Source organism: Leucopleurus acutus (genome assembly GCF_964270905.1).
Source record: "Leucopleurus acutus genome assembly, chromosome: 6".
Taxonomy (NCBI): Eukaryota; Metazoa; Chordata; class Mammalia; order Artiodactyla; family Delphinidae; genus Leucopleurus; species Leucopleurus acutus.
The window spans coordinates 79,707,163-79,722,367 of record NC_139149.1 but is presented as its reverse complement, the minus strand read 5'-3'; the positions used below and the strand labels follow the sequence as shown (position 1 = coordinate 79,722,367).

At 40.0% G+C, this 15,205-nt stretch overlaps 1 protein-coding gene across 1 annotated transcript in view; it reads left to right on the top strand.

The window, feature by feature from the left end:
* The window catches only part of DNAH7 (dynein axonemal heavy chain 7), a gene marked incomplete at its 3' end in the record, with an annotated part of 233,361 nt that overhangs the window by 190,726 nt on the left and 27,430 nt on the right, over positions 1–15,205 (top strand). Inside the window, exons 54-57 of the mRNA XM_082841795.1 lie at positions 3,044–3,220; positions 3,946–4,107; positions 6,243–6,443; positions 12,256–12,417. Of these exons, the coding sequence (XP_082697921.1) occupies positions 3,044–3,220; positions 3,946–4,107; positions 6,243–6,443; positions 12,256–12,417 (702 nt within the window). The remainder of the gene's footprint in view (positions 1–3,043; positions 3,221–3,945; positions 4,108–6,242; positions 6,444–12,255; positions 12,418–15,205) is intronic.

The window sequence follows — 15,205 nt, the reverse complement described above, 5'->3', positions numbered from 1 at the left end:
TTCCGTAGAATTTAATAGTTTATAGTGTTTTATTGACAAAAGCATATCAGATGGATAAATACGGAGGTGTGGAATGTTTTGAGCCCATTTACAAAATGAAGAGCTTCTGGCCACAGTTCTCTCCTTCTGGACAGTAAACAAAAGGCAAATTAATCAGCTTTCAATAAGAAACTTGTCAAATATAAGTTAATATGTTTCTCTGACCTCAGATAAATCCCATAGGAACTTGCAAGACACAGAAGAACATACATAGGTGACCACAAACTTCTTTTCTGCCTTTGGGAAGATGGCTGCCTAAATTAGTCTATAATTTTTGTTACTGACAGATTTTATTGTATAAACCTGATGCTGGCATAATCAGGTTGCAGAAGCAAACCCAATTCCATCGCCTTCCAAACTGAATAGCTTGCTTCAGGGGTTACTGTTCAGTCTTGGGAGCAAGCAGGTCTTATTCAGTTTTAACATTAAAAATGAAACAATGAAACTTGTGCCCACCCTCACGCAGGCACCCCTAACTGGGTTCTCTGGCGCTAACATTAAGAATCAGTTTCCACCAGCCATGTTTGCATGAGCGCAGTGGACGCTGCCAGCCTGAAACACTCACAGAAGAGGGGCCGTTTAGAACTCAAACTTCCTAAAAGTAAAACCACGCACTTAAAAGCCATGTGCTTTCGTTGTGTTTGTAAAATTATAATTTAGTGAAGAAGTTAGCCTTGAGAGGAGAGAGGTTATTAAAAAACCATTTAGTTTTCCTTTGTTAATTGTTGTTGTTTTTAATCTAGTGAGAAAAGACAGCCACAGGAAAAGAATAATAGGGAAAAGGGCAAGGACAAGGCCTGAGACAGGCAGTTAGGATATTTTTAGTTTTCTGCCATAAGCTTGATATCTGTGCCCATTCAAAATATCTGAAACATGAAATAACTTATCAAGACATGAAACTTGATGTATAGATGAATTTATTATTCTGTAATTTTTGTTTAGAATTTCCGTAATTAGAATCCCACCTTCACAAAAGAGAGCATCCTAATTTATTCATTCATTTGTTCAGTAGATATTTATTGCGCAGGAACAATATATGAGTAATCTTGTTAGGTAGATCCATGCCAACGTGGCACTTATACATGTGTTATTACCCTTCTATACCTTTCCATAGTTTTTAATTATTTTTAATGACATACAGTTGATTTACAATATTGTGTTAATTTCTGGTGTACAGCAAAGTGATTCAGTTATATATATGTATATATATATATATATGCATATATATATTCTTTTTCAGATTCTTTTCCATTATGGTTTATTACAGGGTATTCAATGTAGTTCCCTGTGCTATACAGTAGGACTTTGTTGTTTATTTTTTATATAGTAGTGTGTATCTGCTAATCCCAAACTCTTAATTTATCCCTCCCCCACCTCCTTTCCCCTTTGGTAACCATAAGGTTGTTTTGTGTGTCTGTGAGTCTGTTTCGCAGATAGGTTCATTTGTGTCACATTTTAGAGTCCACATATAAGTGATATCATATGGTATTTGTCTTTCTCTTTCTGACTTACTTCACTTAGTATGACAATCTCTGGGTCCATGCATGTTGCTGCAGATGGCATTATTTCATTCTTTTTTATGGCTGAATAGTATTTCACTGTGTATATATGCCACATCTCCTTTATCCCCTCATCTGTCCATGACATTTAGGTTGGTTCCCCAACTTGGCTATTTATACCTTTCCATATTTGAATGAATCTGTTGTGGAGGGATTAAAAAAATTAAGTACAGATATTTCTTCACTGTTTCTCAGCTCCAGACCCTCACACCCTCAGTCAGTCTGTCTCTCTTACTCTCTTTCTCCCCACCCCTCTCTCTCTCTCTCTCTCTCTCTCTCTCTCTCTCTCTCTCTCACACACACACACACACACACACACACACACACACACACACATCCATACCAGGATTGACACTCTTTTTAAAGTATTGTGACAAGTCAATGAGTTTTACTTACAAACCTTGTGTGGATAGAGGTTCTGGAGAATGCACTGTTAAAATTTGGCAATGTTTGTAACTTTCTCCAGAGGAGACCCCCTTTTTGAGATTCTTGGTATCTGCAAATTGCTCCTGCAATTCGCTTTAAGTTCAGAAAAGTTGTGGGGTGGTGGAATTGCTGTCCTAATTTGGAGTGTTGTGTGTTACACACAATTCCATCCTCGGATATAAGTAGGTGTCCAGTCAGAGAGGTTCTGAAGCTTTCAAAAAATTCTTTGTGCTCTTGTCACTTCATTATTTCTCTTCCTGGGATGCTTCCATAATTTGTTAAGCTAGATACAGGGATACTGGTTCATTAAACATACCTTTATTACTTGCTTGGCACACACCTAAGCCATCACCCAGAGATGAGTGGTGTAGACCCTTCATCAGAAAGAAGGAATGATGTACCTGAGGCTGTACCTCAGCCATACTGCTTTCTACAAGTCTGCTCCCACAGCAGTGCCTGACAGGGACCCCCAAGCCCCAAAGTTCTGCTCTTTCTCAAACACGCTCCCAGAAAATGCACGGGCGTATTATCAGAAAGTTTACACGACGTAGTTTCGCCTGTTTCTCGGGAGTATGGCTTCTCTTGCACGGTGCTTTTCCTTTTCTTTCTTTTTTCAGCTGTATCGATCTTTCTTTGTGGTATAGGATTGTATAAATCACACTAGAATTTCTACTTCTGAGTTGTGGACTTTGGAACATAGTCAAGTTTTACTTAAAACTTAAGTAAAGAATTAAGGTTTTTTATATTCTTCATCTAGGATATGTTGAATGCTCACTAAAAGGAAGAAAAATGCCTTTGAATTCTGGTGTCACTAACCACCCACCTTTTATTAATTCAATAATGTATAGTTTCTATCTAAAAGACAGCTGTATAAAGTGATGCCTTTGACTCTTTACCAACATTTATAAATACCAAAGCGAATGTAAGGTCCTTTGTTATAAAACACCTTTGAATGTGAAGTTTTAAGGTTTTAGGCAGATTTTGAATATTCCTTCAAACATATTCTTGTCCCTTTCTAGATTATTCCAATGCTGCAAGAATTTATAAACAACAGACTGGGACGTGCATTCATTGAACCACCCCCGTTTGATCTATCCAAGGCATTTGCGGATAGTAACTGCTGCGCACCACTGATTTTCGTGCTCTCTCCTGGAGCAGATCCCATGGCTGCCCTTCTAAAATTTGCCGATGACCAGGTACCTTAAACGTCTATTTTATTTCCTGCTGACCTGCTTGTGTCAGTAACCTGTGGACATTCAGACAGGGCCTTCTCTTATACCGCTCCCATAACTCAAGGCCTCTTCCAAAGTGGCATTCAGGTGGGAACTGCCCTAGAAATAGACCAGGGGGTCACAGACACCATATCTGGAAGCTGTAGATGAATCAGGATATAGGAGAAATGAATTCTAGACAGACATTCCCACAGAGTTCCTTAAATAAACTTGAATAGAAATTAGGGGCTAATGGATTTTTTTCCTCTGAACTTTATGCAGTAACCAAATTAGTTAAGATATAATTATTCAGAGATCTGGAGGAAACTGGGGCAAATTCATCTGTCTATTAGTTTTCTTTTCAGCTTTGAATTTTAGGAGTTGCTGCTTGATAGCTGGGCTCTTTCATCTCCTCCTCATATTAAAGTCTTCTTAATTTTTTCCCGTCCCTTATCTCAACAATCAAAGAATCTACAGAATTTTTCATTTATTACCATGACTGTTTCCTTCATGAACTGGCTTGCTTTTTGTCTGTTTATTGGCTTCTTAACCAGTAAGAGGTTTCTAGGGCTGTATGTGCCCTAGAACCTTTGAGGGATGCTGCATGATTAAATTTTAATATATTTAATATTAACATTTCCTGTGATGATAATATTGATTCTTCTTTAAAATGTGATTGAAAATAACATCTTCACTATTCTTGTACACAGGGATGTGGAGCATCAAAACTCAGGTCTTTATCTCTTGGTCAAGGCCAAGGGCCCATAGCTATGAAGATGTTAGAAAAAGCTGTCAAAGAAGGAACATGGGTTGTTCTTCAGAATTGTCACCTTGCCACCTCTTGGATGCCAACCCTCGAGAAAGTTTGCGAGGTAAAAACGCAAGCTTATTTTTATGAGATCATAGTTCCCCAGTAGAATTAATGATGTACATGCCATCTAAGTAACTCCATTCCTGTCCTGTAATTTGAGGGTTTCAGGATGGCTGGGTTATAGGGGAGATGGGTTCACATTGGGAACTAGAGGACAGCACATGGCCAGGCCTTGCCGAATCTCTCCTACTAGAGGCAAGGGCTCATCCCGTGGGTCAGAAATAGCCTTAATCAGAGGAGCAGCCTCAAAGATAGGAATAAACCACAGGGTAGACAGAAACCAATTTACTTTTTACAGCAGTGGGCCAAAAACAACAAAGAAAGCTCTGCAGGGGGAAATTAGTGTGGCCCCTCTAAACCAAAAGGCTTCAGGATGTAACTTTGCTTTAATTATACTTCTCACCCACTTAGCTAGTGACGCTGCCACAGAGGATGAATCGGAAACCAAAAGAGCACTCCTCCCACCCTCCTTGCAGTGGGTCACGGTACTTCCCTATTTTTGTGGGCAGAAATTCCAGGAAGAAAATCCCACGTAGCTCAACTGAATAAACAGAAAACCTGGCAATGGATTCCACGTAATTACCCGTGACTCTAGCCCTCTCTTCGGAGTCCCTCGAGCTACTAAATTGATATAACTTGCACTATCCAGACATCCACCTGACACTTTAAGGAGCAGACTGTATTTTCCTTTGTGCCACTTGTCACCATTTTGTTTTGTCTGTATCTCCCACTAAAATGTAAGTGCTGTTTTATTCTCCGGTTTACCTCTAGCACCTTGAAGAGTGCCTGGCTCATGGGACATAACCAATAAATCTTTCCTGAGCTGGTGAATGAATAAAGCCTTTCAATGGCTTCCCACTGCATGAAGACAAAGTTCATGCCCCCATCATGGCTTCTTCATTTGACTTTCGCCTGCCTCTCAGGTTTCGTCTCTGGCCACTTCCCATCTTGACTTCCGTGCTCTAGCCACTTGACCTTCTTTCACTTTCATTGGGAGAGCACACTTTCTCAAGAATGTAGGCTTCCATGATAGATGTTATTTCTATCTGCAAAACTATTCTTTAATATTTTTTGCCTTACTAACATCTTCTCAAGCTTCGGGCCTTATATTCGAGACTTTGTATTTGTGCCTGTTTCCTCACGGTTCCTCTGTCTCTAGGCTGTTCTCATGACCTGTTGAATTGTATCGTATACCCATTAGAGAGTCATCCAAGAGGGAAGAGCTGTCCCCAGTGGATGGTGAACTTGGCCCAAAGTCCCATGAGTTATGCTACCTAAGTCACTGGGCATAGGGCAGCTAGTAGGAGGAAAAATGGTACCTTCACCATTTATGAAAAAATGTAGGTGCCTTAAGCATCCTTCCAATTCCCCTACCCACCCCTTCACCAGTTGAGTGCTCAAAAATTATTTTACTGTTAAAGATTTGCAATTAAAAAAACATAGATACCACTGACATGGACAGTTGGAGGAGTTAGCAGTAGGGAGTGGGGCAGAACAGGAGAGAGGGAAAGACCCATGGTAATTATTCCAAGGCCCAGTATAGCCTTCACGACAGTCATAGATGAGCCTTCTGTCATCCTCCACAGTGCAGGCCTGACTATCCCCGTAAACAAGTGGCGCTAATGGTGATATGGTTTAGTGCTTCAGGATATACCAGTTCTTCTTCCCTTTCAAAATGCTCTTTTTTGTTTCATCCCTACTTGGTTTTATATGGATTTATCGGAGTGTGTTGCTTATTCTCACAACCTGGCTACAGCAAGAAGGCATCATTCTTAATCTGGCTCTGGGGCAGAAAAGTGTTTCTATAAATATTTCAGCAACATCAGTGAAGATACAAGACTCTTTGGAATGTCTTAGTCTTTATCGCGGCCCAATCTGAATTATGTAATGCCTTGTAAACTTTACAGTCATGTGATTTAATTGTTAACAGGGAGAGGGACAGCAACTCTGGGCCTTCCCAATGAAGTATGTCGCTTCCCTGGCAGAATCAGTTTTTAAGGCCTTTGCCTTAAACTGCAGCAATAAGCCCTATTTTGTAAAGATGCTTCCTCCCACTTCCAGCCCATCCCATGCACACATGATTGAGATTTTCCTTGCATTTTATGACCCTTTTGGATCTGGTTTCTTTTGTTGCAGGAGTTAAGCGCAGAAACAACACATCCAGATTTCCGAATTTGGCTGACAAGTTACCCATCTCCAAATTTCCCTGTGTCTGTACTGCAGAATGGAGTGAAAATGACCAATGAAGCACCGAAAGGTTTACGGGCTAATATCATTCGATCATACCTCATGGACCCAATCTCTGACCCTGAGTTCTTTGGCAGCTGCAAAAAGCATGTTAGTAATGGCTAGGTCTTGCTACCTCCGCCCCGTAAAGCAATTCAAGTGGCCCCCAGTGATCCTGGATATGTGTGCTGAGTAAAACTGCAAATTAAATAGGCCTCCTGCACTGTTGGTTTTGATTACTGATTATTGACTGTGCTGAAGTCAATTTTATTAATATTTTATTTTATTTCACCGCCAGCCTCATTCCTGCTCAGCTGAGATCTAGTGGAGTGTCATTAATTATGCAGCTTTCTATTTAGAAAGTCAGCCGTAAGCCATTCCCAGTACAAATCTGCAAGGTTGGAGAATCTTGTTTCAGGATATTAACTGAGCCCTTTGCTATGTGGAGCCATATCTTTAAATTAACACATAAAAATATTTCCTCCATATAACTGTAATGAGAGCCAAAAGGATTTTACTCCTTGATTGATGGGCTCATAAGGGTCTTTTTTTTTTTTTTTTTAGCATCACCAGGCAAGCAGGGAAGCCACCCACTGCTTTCATGATTAGAATTCTGTGTGTGAATGTTTGTGACCTAAAATTGTTTCACAGTGTTTTGCCATAATTAAAAATGGAATAGTTTCTTTTTAAGAGGGGTTAGGAACCTTGGTAAGTTTTTGCTGTTAAAAAGCTCACACTCTTGATGTTGGGATATGTTTTAAGTACACATCAAAAGAAAGTATTAAGAATAAAGAAGTACTTTCATTAAACAAAAGTCTGGGATACTAAAAAAAAAAAAAAGGGGGGGGACCTGTATTTAAAATTAAGTCAAACCTTATCCTAAGCATCTAAGACCTGCTGTATGACAAACTTTTGCATGATTTGGCCCAGAGAGAGCAGGTTACCCCCAGGTAGGTGGTGAGGGCATTTCTGTACCTGATGACTGGACAGAAGCCCTTTTGCAAAAACTTAACTCCCTTTCTTCCAGATCCAGAGGGCTTTCCAGCAGTAGTCACACAGATTGGAAGTCCAGGCATTTATGAACCAAAATCCAAACCCAAACCAAAATCTCAAATGCCAAAGCAGTACACCATAATCCTTTGGTTTTAACTTTTTATTTGGAAATAATTTTAAACTCACAGAAAAGTTGCAAATATAAAAGTAGTACAAAGAACAGCCCTATGCCCTTTACTTATATTTGTCTCCTGTTAACATGACCATCTGCAGGTAAGTTAGATATGTCACTGCCCTTTATTCCTAGATAAGTCCTTCAGTGTATATTTCTTAAGAATAGAGATATTATCTTATCCCATTACAGTTATTATTTTAGTAAATTTAGCAAGTATACACTATTGTATCTAATCTACCCAAATTTGTATTTGTGTCCCAAATTTGTCAATTGATACAGTGATGTCCTTTGGAACATTTTCCCTGTTCACCATGGGATGGGTCCAGGGTTAGTATCACATTTAGTCACCATGCCTCTTTGCTTCCTTTAATCTGGACCATTGCCTCAGCCTTTCTTTGTCTTTTTTTCATTTTATTTATTTATTTATTTATTTATTTATTTATTTATTTTTGGCCGTGTTGGGTCTTCGTTTCTGTGCGAGGGCTTTCTCTAGTTGTGGCGAGCGGGGGCTACTGTTCATCGCGGTGCGCGGGCCTCTCACTGTCGCGGCCTCTCTTGTTGCGGAGCACAAGCTCCAGACGTGCAGGCTCAGTAGTTGTGGCTCACGGGCCTAGTTGCTCCGCGGCATGTGGGATCTTCCCAGACCAGGACTCGAACCTGTGTCCCCTGCATTGGCAGGCAGATTCTCAACCACTGCGCCACCAGAGAAGCCCCTTTCTTTGTCTTTGATGGCACTGACATTTCTGAAGAAGTCATCCCCTCCACCACGTTGTTTTTAATAGAACATTTCTCACTTTGGGCTTGCTTGATATTTCCTCGATATTAGGTTCAAGTTATGCATTCTGAGCCACAATACGACATGGGTGAAGTCATGTACTCGAGTATCATACTGGGAGGTGCACGGTGCCCATTTATCCCTCACTGATGTTACTGATTTTGATCCCCCAGACGAAGCGTGGTCTGATTTCTTCACTGTATAATAACTGCTTTGCCCCTTGCAACTGATAATCAGTCTGTGAGGAGACATTTTGGACCATGCAAATAGCCTGTTCTTCATCAAAATCTACCTGGGACACAGATTTAGTAGCCAGTGATGATTCTTGCTTGACACACTTATTTCCGCTGGTGATTCCAACTCCAGCACTCCCTCCACATTTGACACTTGGCGTGCTATTGTCAGCAGCAGCCCTCCCTTGCATTCCATTTATTTATCTTTTATTGGTGTGGACTCATGAATTCCTTGCATTTTTTCCAATGGTTTATAATTCATTACTATTCTTAAATCTTTTGCTCAAGTTGTCCCAGAATTGGTCAGAGGGAGCTCCTTTTGTACTTGTTATAGGTCCCATTATTATTATTATTATTATTATTATTATTCCTCTTTCTGGCAAAAGCTGCTCCAGGCTTATCTGTATCCCAGTCCTGGAACCAGCCATTTTTCTGAACAGCCCTGGTTCCTGTTTCATGGGGAATGGTATTAGAGACCAAGATTTGGGTGCCAAACAAGTAGCATTTATTGTCCGTGGTTCGAGTCCTTTTAGAGAGAACTTGGAAATATTACATGTACTCACAAATACACATATGCAAATCTGTATACACACATGTAGTACGTACAAACAAGTCCATGCACACACCTCATATACATGTTTTAGAAGTAACGAGTTCCTAGCAATACCTTCAATTTCAGTCCCTCTACCCAGGGTTCTTTCCTGCTTTTCCTCATTCCATATTTGCACATCATCAACACATTTTACTGATTTGCTCAATTCTCTGATATATCGAGAAGAGCTGCAGAATTAGCACAGCGTGTTTAACTTTGCTTCTCCCACCTTTGTGGTCAAACTTATGCTACTTTCCTCTTGTTTCACACTCTCCCTTTCAATTTTATTCCATGGGGGAAACTTTCCCCCCTGCCCTTGAATAAAACTTTGGGCAGTCTCATGGCTTTCCTGGTTAGTGTCAGGTAATAAAATGACCTATAGTCATTTTAAACTGCAAAGCCAATCTTGATTCAGAAATCAGAAAGTGCAACACAATATATTAATCAATATTTCAACTTTTATTCAAAACATAGGTTTCAACTCTCTAGCACTTTGCCTCGGGCCTGTAGTTGGTGGGCTTCATGCCACTAGGGAAAGAGAATGGAGTTGTCATCTTTCCTTGTTTTTAATTGAAGTTCATTTATAATACTGTGTTAGTTTCAGGTGTACAGCGAAGTGATTAAGTTATTGTTTTTTCAGATTATAGTCCATTGTAGGGTATTACAAGATAATGAATGTAATTCCTTGTGCTATATAGTAAATCCTCACTGCTTATCTATTTTATGTTTAATAGTTTGTATCTATTAATCCCACACTCCTAATTTGTCCCTTCCTCCCTCTCCCCTTTGGTAGCCATTAGTTTGTTTTCTGTCTGTGAATCTGTTTCTGTTTTGTATATAGATTCATTTGTTTTATTTTTTTAGATTCCACGTGTAAGTGATATCGTATAGTATTTGTCTTTCTCTGTCTAACTTATTTCACTAAGTAGAATATTCTCTAGGTCCATCCATGTTGCTGCAAATGGCAATATTTCATTCTTTTTTATGGCTGAGTAATATTCCATTGTATATATGTACCACATCTTCTTAAACCAATCATATGTTGATGGATGCTTGGGTTTTTTCCATGTCTTGGCTATTGTAACTAAGGCTGCTGTGAACATTGGGGTGCATGTATATTTTTGAATTAGAATTTTCATTTTCTTCTGGACATATACCCAGGAAGTAGAATTGCTAGATCATATGGTAGCTCTATTTTTAGTTTTTTAAGGAACCTCTATACTGTTTTCTGTAGTGGCTGCACCAATTTACATCTCCACCAATGGTGTACAAGGGTTCCCTTTTCTTCACACCCTCTCCAGCATTTGTTATTTGTTGTCTTTCTGATGATAGCCATTCTGAATGGTGTGAGGTGATAACAGTGCATTGTGGTTCTGATTTGCATTTCTCTAATAATTAGTGATGTTGAGCATCTTTTCATGTGTTGTTGGGCCACCTTTTTTTTTTTTTTTTTTTGTGGTACGCGGGCCTCTCACTGCTGTGGCCTCTCCCGTTGCGGAGCACAGGCTCCAGACGTGCAGGCTCAGCGGCCATGGCTCACGGGCCCAGCCGCTCCGCAGCATGTGGGATCTTCCTGGACCGGGGCACGAACCCGTGTCCCCTGCATCAGCAGGCGGACTCTCAACCACTGCGCCACCAGGGAAGCCCCAACTTTCTTTTTGTAACTACTCCTGCACATGATAGCTGCTGATACTGAGTGCTCAGTTCAAGGCGTGTGCAGGGGTGAGTCAGGAGGGGCAGAGGTTCCTCTTCTGGGCTGCTATTGCCTGGAGCTCTTTGGACTTGGCGGGGATTTAAAGCTGACTTTTTTGCCTTGTGAGGTCTCTCGTGGGTTCTCCTTCGGCTCCCGTGCTGGACTTCTCTGTGACCCCATCACCCGTGGCAGTGCCTCCCCTTCAGCTGGCTGTTCCTGATTCCCCTCAGCTTTTGGTTCTCCAGGCTTCATTTCATACAGGCTCTTACTGTTGGGGTTCCTTACTCTGTGACACAAGTCCTCTTGAATAGGAAACCATTAAAATGACCACTGGCTGACATTCCTAGCCCACCTCCCTGTCTGCTCCTTGGGATTCACGCCAGATTGGCCCACCATCTGGGGGAAGGCTACTGATTTCCCTCCCACAGTGCACGACCCGAGGCCATAGACTGCTCTACTCTTCCAGGCATGAGTTTTGCACTGTCCCACTCCATCCCAGCTTCAGGGCCTGAGTATCAACTCCCCAAGGGGCCCCATTAGTTCCTTCTCAGTATCTTGGACCCCACACTCCCCTTTCCCTTGGAGGTGAGGACAAAGGGACTCCCAGCACAGCAGCTCTTCTCTCCAAGGAAAACTCTTCACAAATCCTCTCTCGGGCTTCCCTGGTGCTGCAGTGGTTGGGAGTCCGCCTGCCGATGCAGGGGACACGGGTTCGTGCCCGGGTCCGGGAAGATCCCACATGCCGCGGAGCGGCTGGGCCCGTGAGCCATGGCCGCTGAGCCTGCGCGTCCAGAGCCTGTGCTCTGCGGCGGGAGAGGCCACAACAGTGAGAGGCCTGCGTACCGAAAAAAACAAAAAACAAAAAAAAGCAAAAACAAAAAAATCCTCTCTCAAGTTCTATTTTGACCATTTTTATATCCTCCTTGTGGAGGGTACAAATGATTAATATATTGCATCATACTTTCTGATTTCTGAATCAAGGCTGGCTTTGCAGTTGACAGTGACTATAAGACTTCTCTTACCTAAAAGCAACCAGAAAAGCCATGAGGCTGCCCAAAATTTCACCCCAAAAGTGCTTGTAGAGCTGCTTAATTGGTTTGAACTATCTCCTTTGAAATTTCTCCATGGTGATCTGGGACCAAACACTGGAATTCATACTCCTTGCCTCATGATGCTTAAGTTGAAACCCCCCAAATCCTCTAAGGTAACGTTAAATTAGACAGGCTTACTATACTTTCCAAAAACCTGGTGTACGTAGAAGCTATGTGTGTCAACTGAACATGTATACACATAGGCATAGCCTAAATAGCCGGTAGAAACGGTTAATTCTGTTTTAGTTTTACTTTGACATGGATATATTGATAAGCAAAAGGAATTAATTACTTTCATTTTAAAATATGATAAGCATAATGCATTATTAGGGGAAGAAATAATGATGTTACACCATTTCTTCTCATTACAGGAGGAATTCAAGAAGTTACTATATGGTCTCTGTTTCTTTCATGCTTTGGTACAAGAGAGACGGAAGTTTGGACCCCTGGGGTGGAATATTCCCTATGAGTTCAACGAGACTGACCTAAGAATCAGCGTACAGCAACTCCACATGTTCCTGAACCAGTATGAGGTACCGTAAAACTCACAGCAAGGACATTACCTGTTGTGCTGTTTATCACGTTGTGTTTGTACAGTGAGCAGGGACTTCTGATTAATTTCTTTTTTTACAAAATGAATAGGAGGATAGTTCCCAAAAGCTTATTAAGTAGGACTTTATTATAACAGAATATTAAAACTGCCGTAGTAGGTAGTTAGGATGTCAGTTTGTCTATTAGGAACCTGTATTTTATCATTTATTTTGACACATAAACATCAATCAGTCTCCAAAGTGAAAAAAAAAAACAAAAAAAAAAACAGACTGATTTCCCTCCATTCTGGAGCATGACTTTATTTTTAAGGAAATGTTACTGTAGTTTTATTCCAGAGTTTGGGCCATTTGTCCCAATCAAACAAACTACTTAAGCCATTGGTGTTAACCTGAGGTATAGATTCTGGGAAGAAGTCCCACAATGTAATGTCATCACATCAACCACATTTCATCCCCTGTAGTTCTCTCTCTCCCTCTCCCCACCCCTCTCTCCTTTCTCTCTCTCTCGCCGTCGCTTGTGCACGTGCACACACATGCATGTACTCTCTCTCTCTCTCTCTCTTTCTCTGTTTGCTGCTTATCTATCAGATGGATTTTAACACGTTTGAACTTTTGAAGAACTGCTTGGTAAATCAGTGCAAGTGTCCTAAAAGGATATGGAACTTTTTCGAAAGCAAATCCTCTAAATTTTGATAGAATTTTGTTCAAAATTAGTTGGAAATCTTTAAATCAATCAATGGAGTATCAAAAACACCTTTGGTTTTTGAAACTTTTAGTGAATTGTGATTTTTTTTAAGAAAGGCTTACAAACAGGAAGTCATTGAATCCTCTCTCTATAAAAACAGGAAAAAACAAGAAAATAAATATTGAGAGCTCAAATGACATATCTAAACTTAGGTGAAGAACATTTGTCTGGTCTTCTGTGTTTCTTTGGACAAATTTGTATTCTGTACTAAAATGAAGTGACTTGAGAAGGCCTTTGATTTTGCAGCATTAAAATTTGGTGAAACATTCAAAAGAAGCATAGATTTGATGAATTTCTTTCTTGTAATAATATTTATTTTTAAAACATACTAAGAATGGAGGCAAAAGCTATAATGAAACAATGCATGTGGTAGTATTTGAGCTAAAATAATTACACTTTTGAATACAAACAAAAAGAATGAGGAGCTCCTTTAATTAGCAATTTGTTCACGAACCTGTAGAGTATATTCTAATTTAAAATATTATAGTATGTAGTGGAGTCAATTAAAAGTGTCAGCAATTTAAAATTTAGTAACCATAAAATGAAACTTTGCAAACCATTATAGACAATTTTACTTTAAAAATTAAAAAAAACAGTGATACCATATTGAAAAGTACATTCTTCGGGAAAACATCGGAGACGTTATTTGAGAGAGAGAGATGTCTAAGAAGTTAAAGTACATGAATATACACTAAGAAAAGTTATTCTGCTTAAACTCTTAATCATTATAAAATTTTTGCTTCAATTTCTTATTTTAAGTAATTATTTTAAAAGCAATGTTTGAATAAAACTACTTACAGGTCTGCCAATATAAAAATAGAGTTATATACTATATATATACTATTTTATATATATATATATATATAGTACTCTAAAATTCCATAATACTAATTATCTTTAGTGCCCACGTTCACTCTCAAAGTGTTACAGTTTGGACAGTAGTTTATTTGGTCACCCTAGCTTTTTAAAGATCTGAACACAAACAAGGAGGTAAGCAACTCACTGGATGTGATTAGGGAAGGTTCCACAGAGGAGCAGTTGCTTGGGACTCAAACAATGAATAGAAGGTTTTCAGGTGGATGGTGTAAAGAAGCAGCAATAAAAAGGTTAAAAAAAAGTACCAATAAGTGAAAAGGTTTGGTTAAGTATAAATGATTTGGAACATCCTTGTATGCCATGCTGATTTGGGATTATTATATTGTTATTGGTCTGCTTTTAGGAGAGTATTTGCATTTTAGAAAGACCACTCTAGCAACAGAGTGGAGAGCAGATTAGAGGGATTTAGATGACACGCCAGTTTAAGATGATATGGGTTGAATTGTGTCGCCCCCCAAAAATATGTTGAAGTTCTAATCCATTCTACCTCAGAATGTGAACTTATTTGGGAATGGAGTTGTTGCAGATATAATCAGTTAAACTAAGATGAGGTCATACTGGAGTAGGGTGAGTCCTTAATAGAACATGACGGGTATCATTATGAAAAGAGGGAAATTTGGATACACAGAGAAGACAGCCATGTGAAAACAGAGGCAGCAATTGGAGTTATGCTGTGACAAACCAAGGAACACCTGGGGCTACGGAAGCTGGAAGAGACAAGGAAGGATCCTCCTAGAAGATGTGGAGGGAGTGTGGCCCTGCCAACACCTTGATTTCAAACTTCTTTAACAATAAATTTCTGTTGTTTTAAGCCATCTATCAGCAGCCCTGGAAAACTAATGGTCTCCTGTATTAGTTATAACCCAGGCAAGAGATGATATGAGTTTAAACTAAAGCATCTGGGCTAGGATGGGGAACATGGAAGAGATATAATAGATATGTAGGAACAGGGACTGAAATGACTTAGATAGTAAATGGTAAAGGGAGAGGGAGAAGTCTGTTAATGTTAGTTTTGGGGTCTCAGTTGGTGGTCCTACCACCACTCATTAATCCAGACAGGGAATAGGTATCAGGAATTAATGGGTATATAGCAGGTGGGTTAGTGGAATGGGGGTGGATGAGTGGATAAATAATTCAGTCTTGTACATT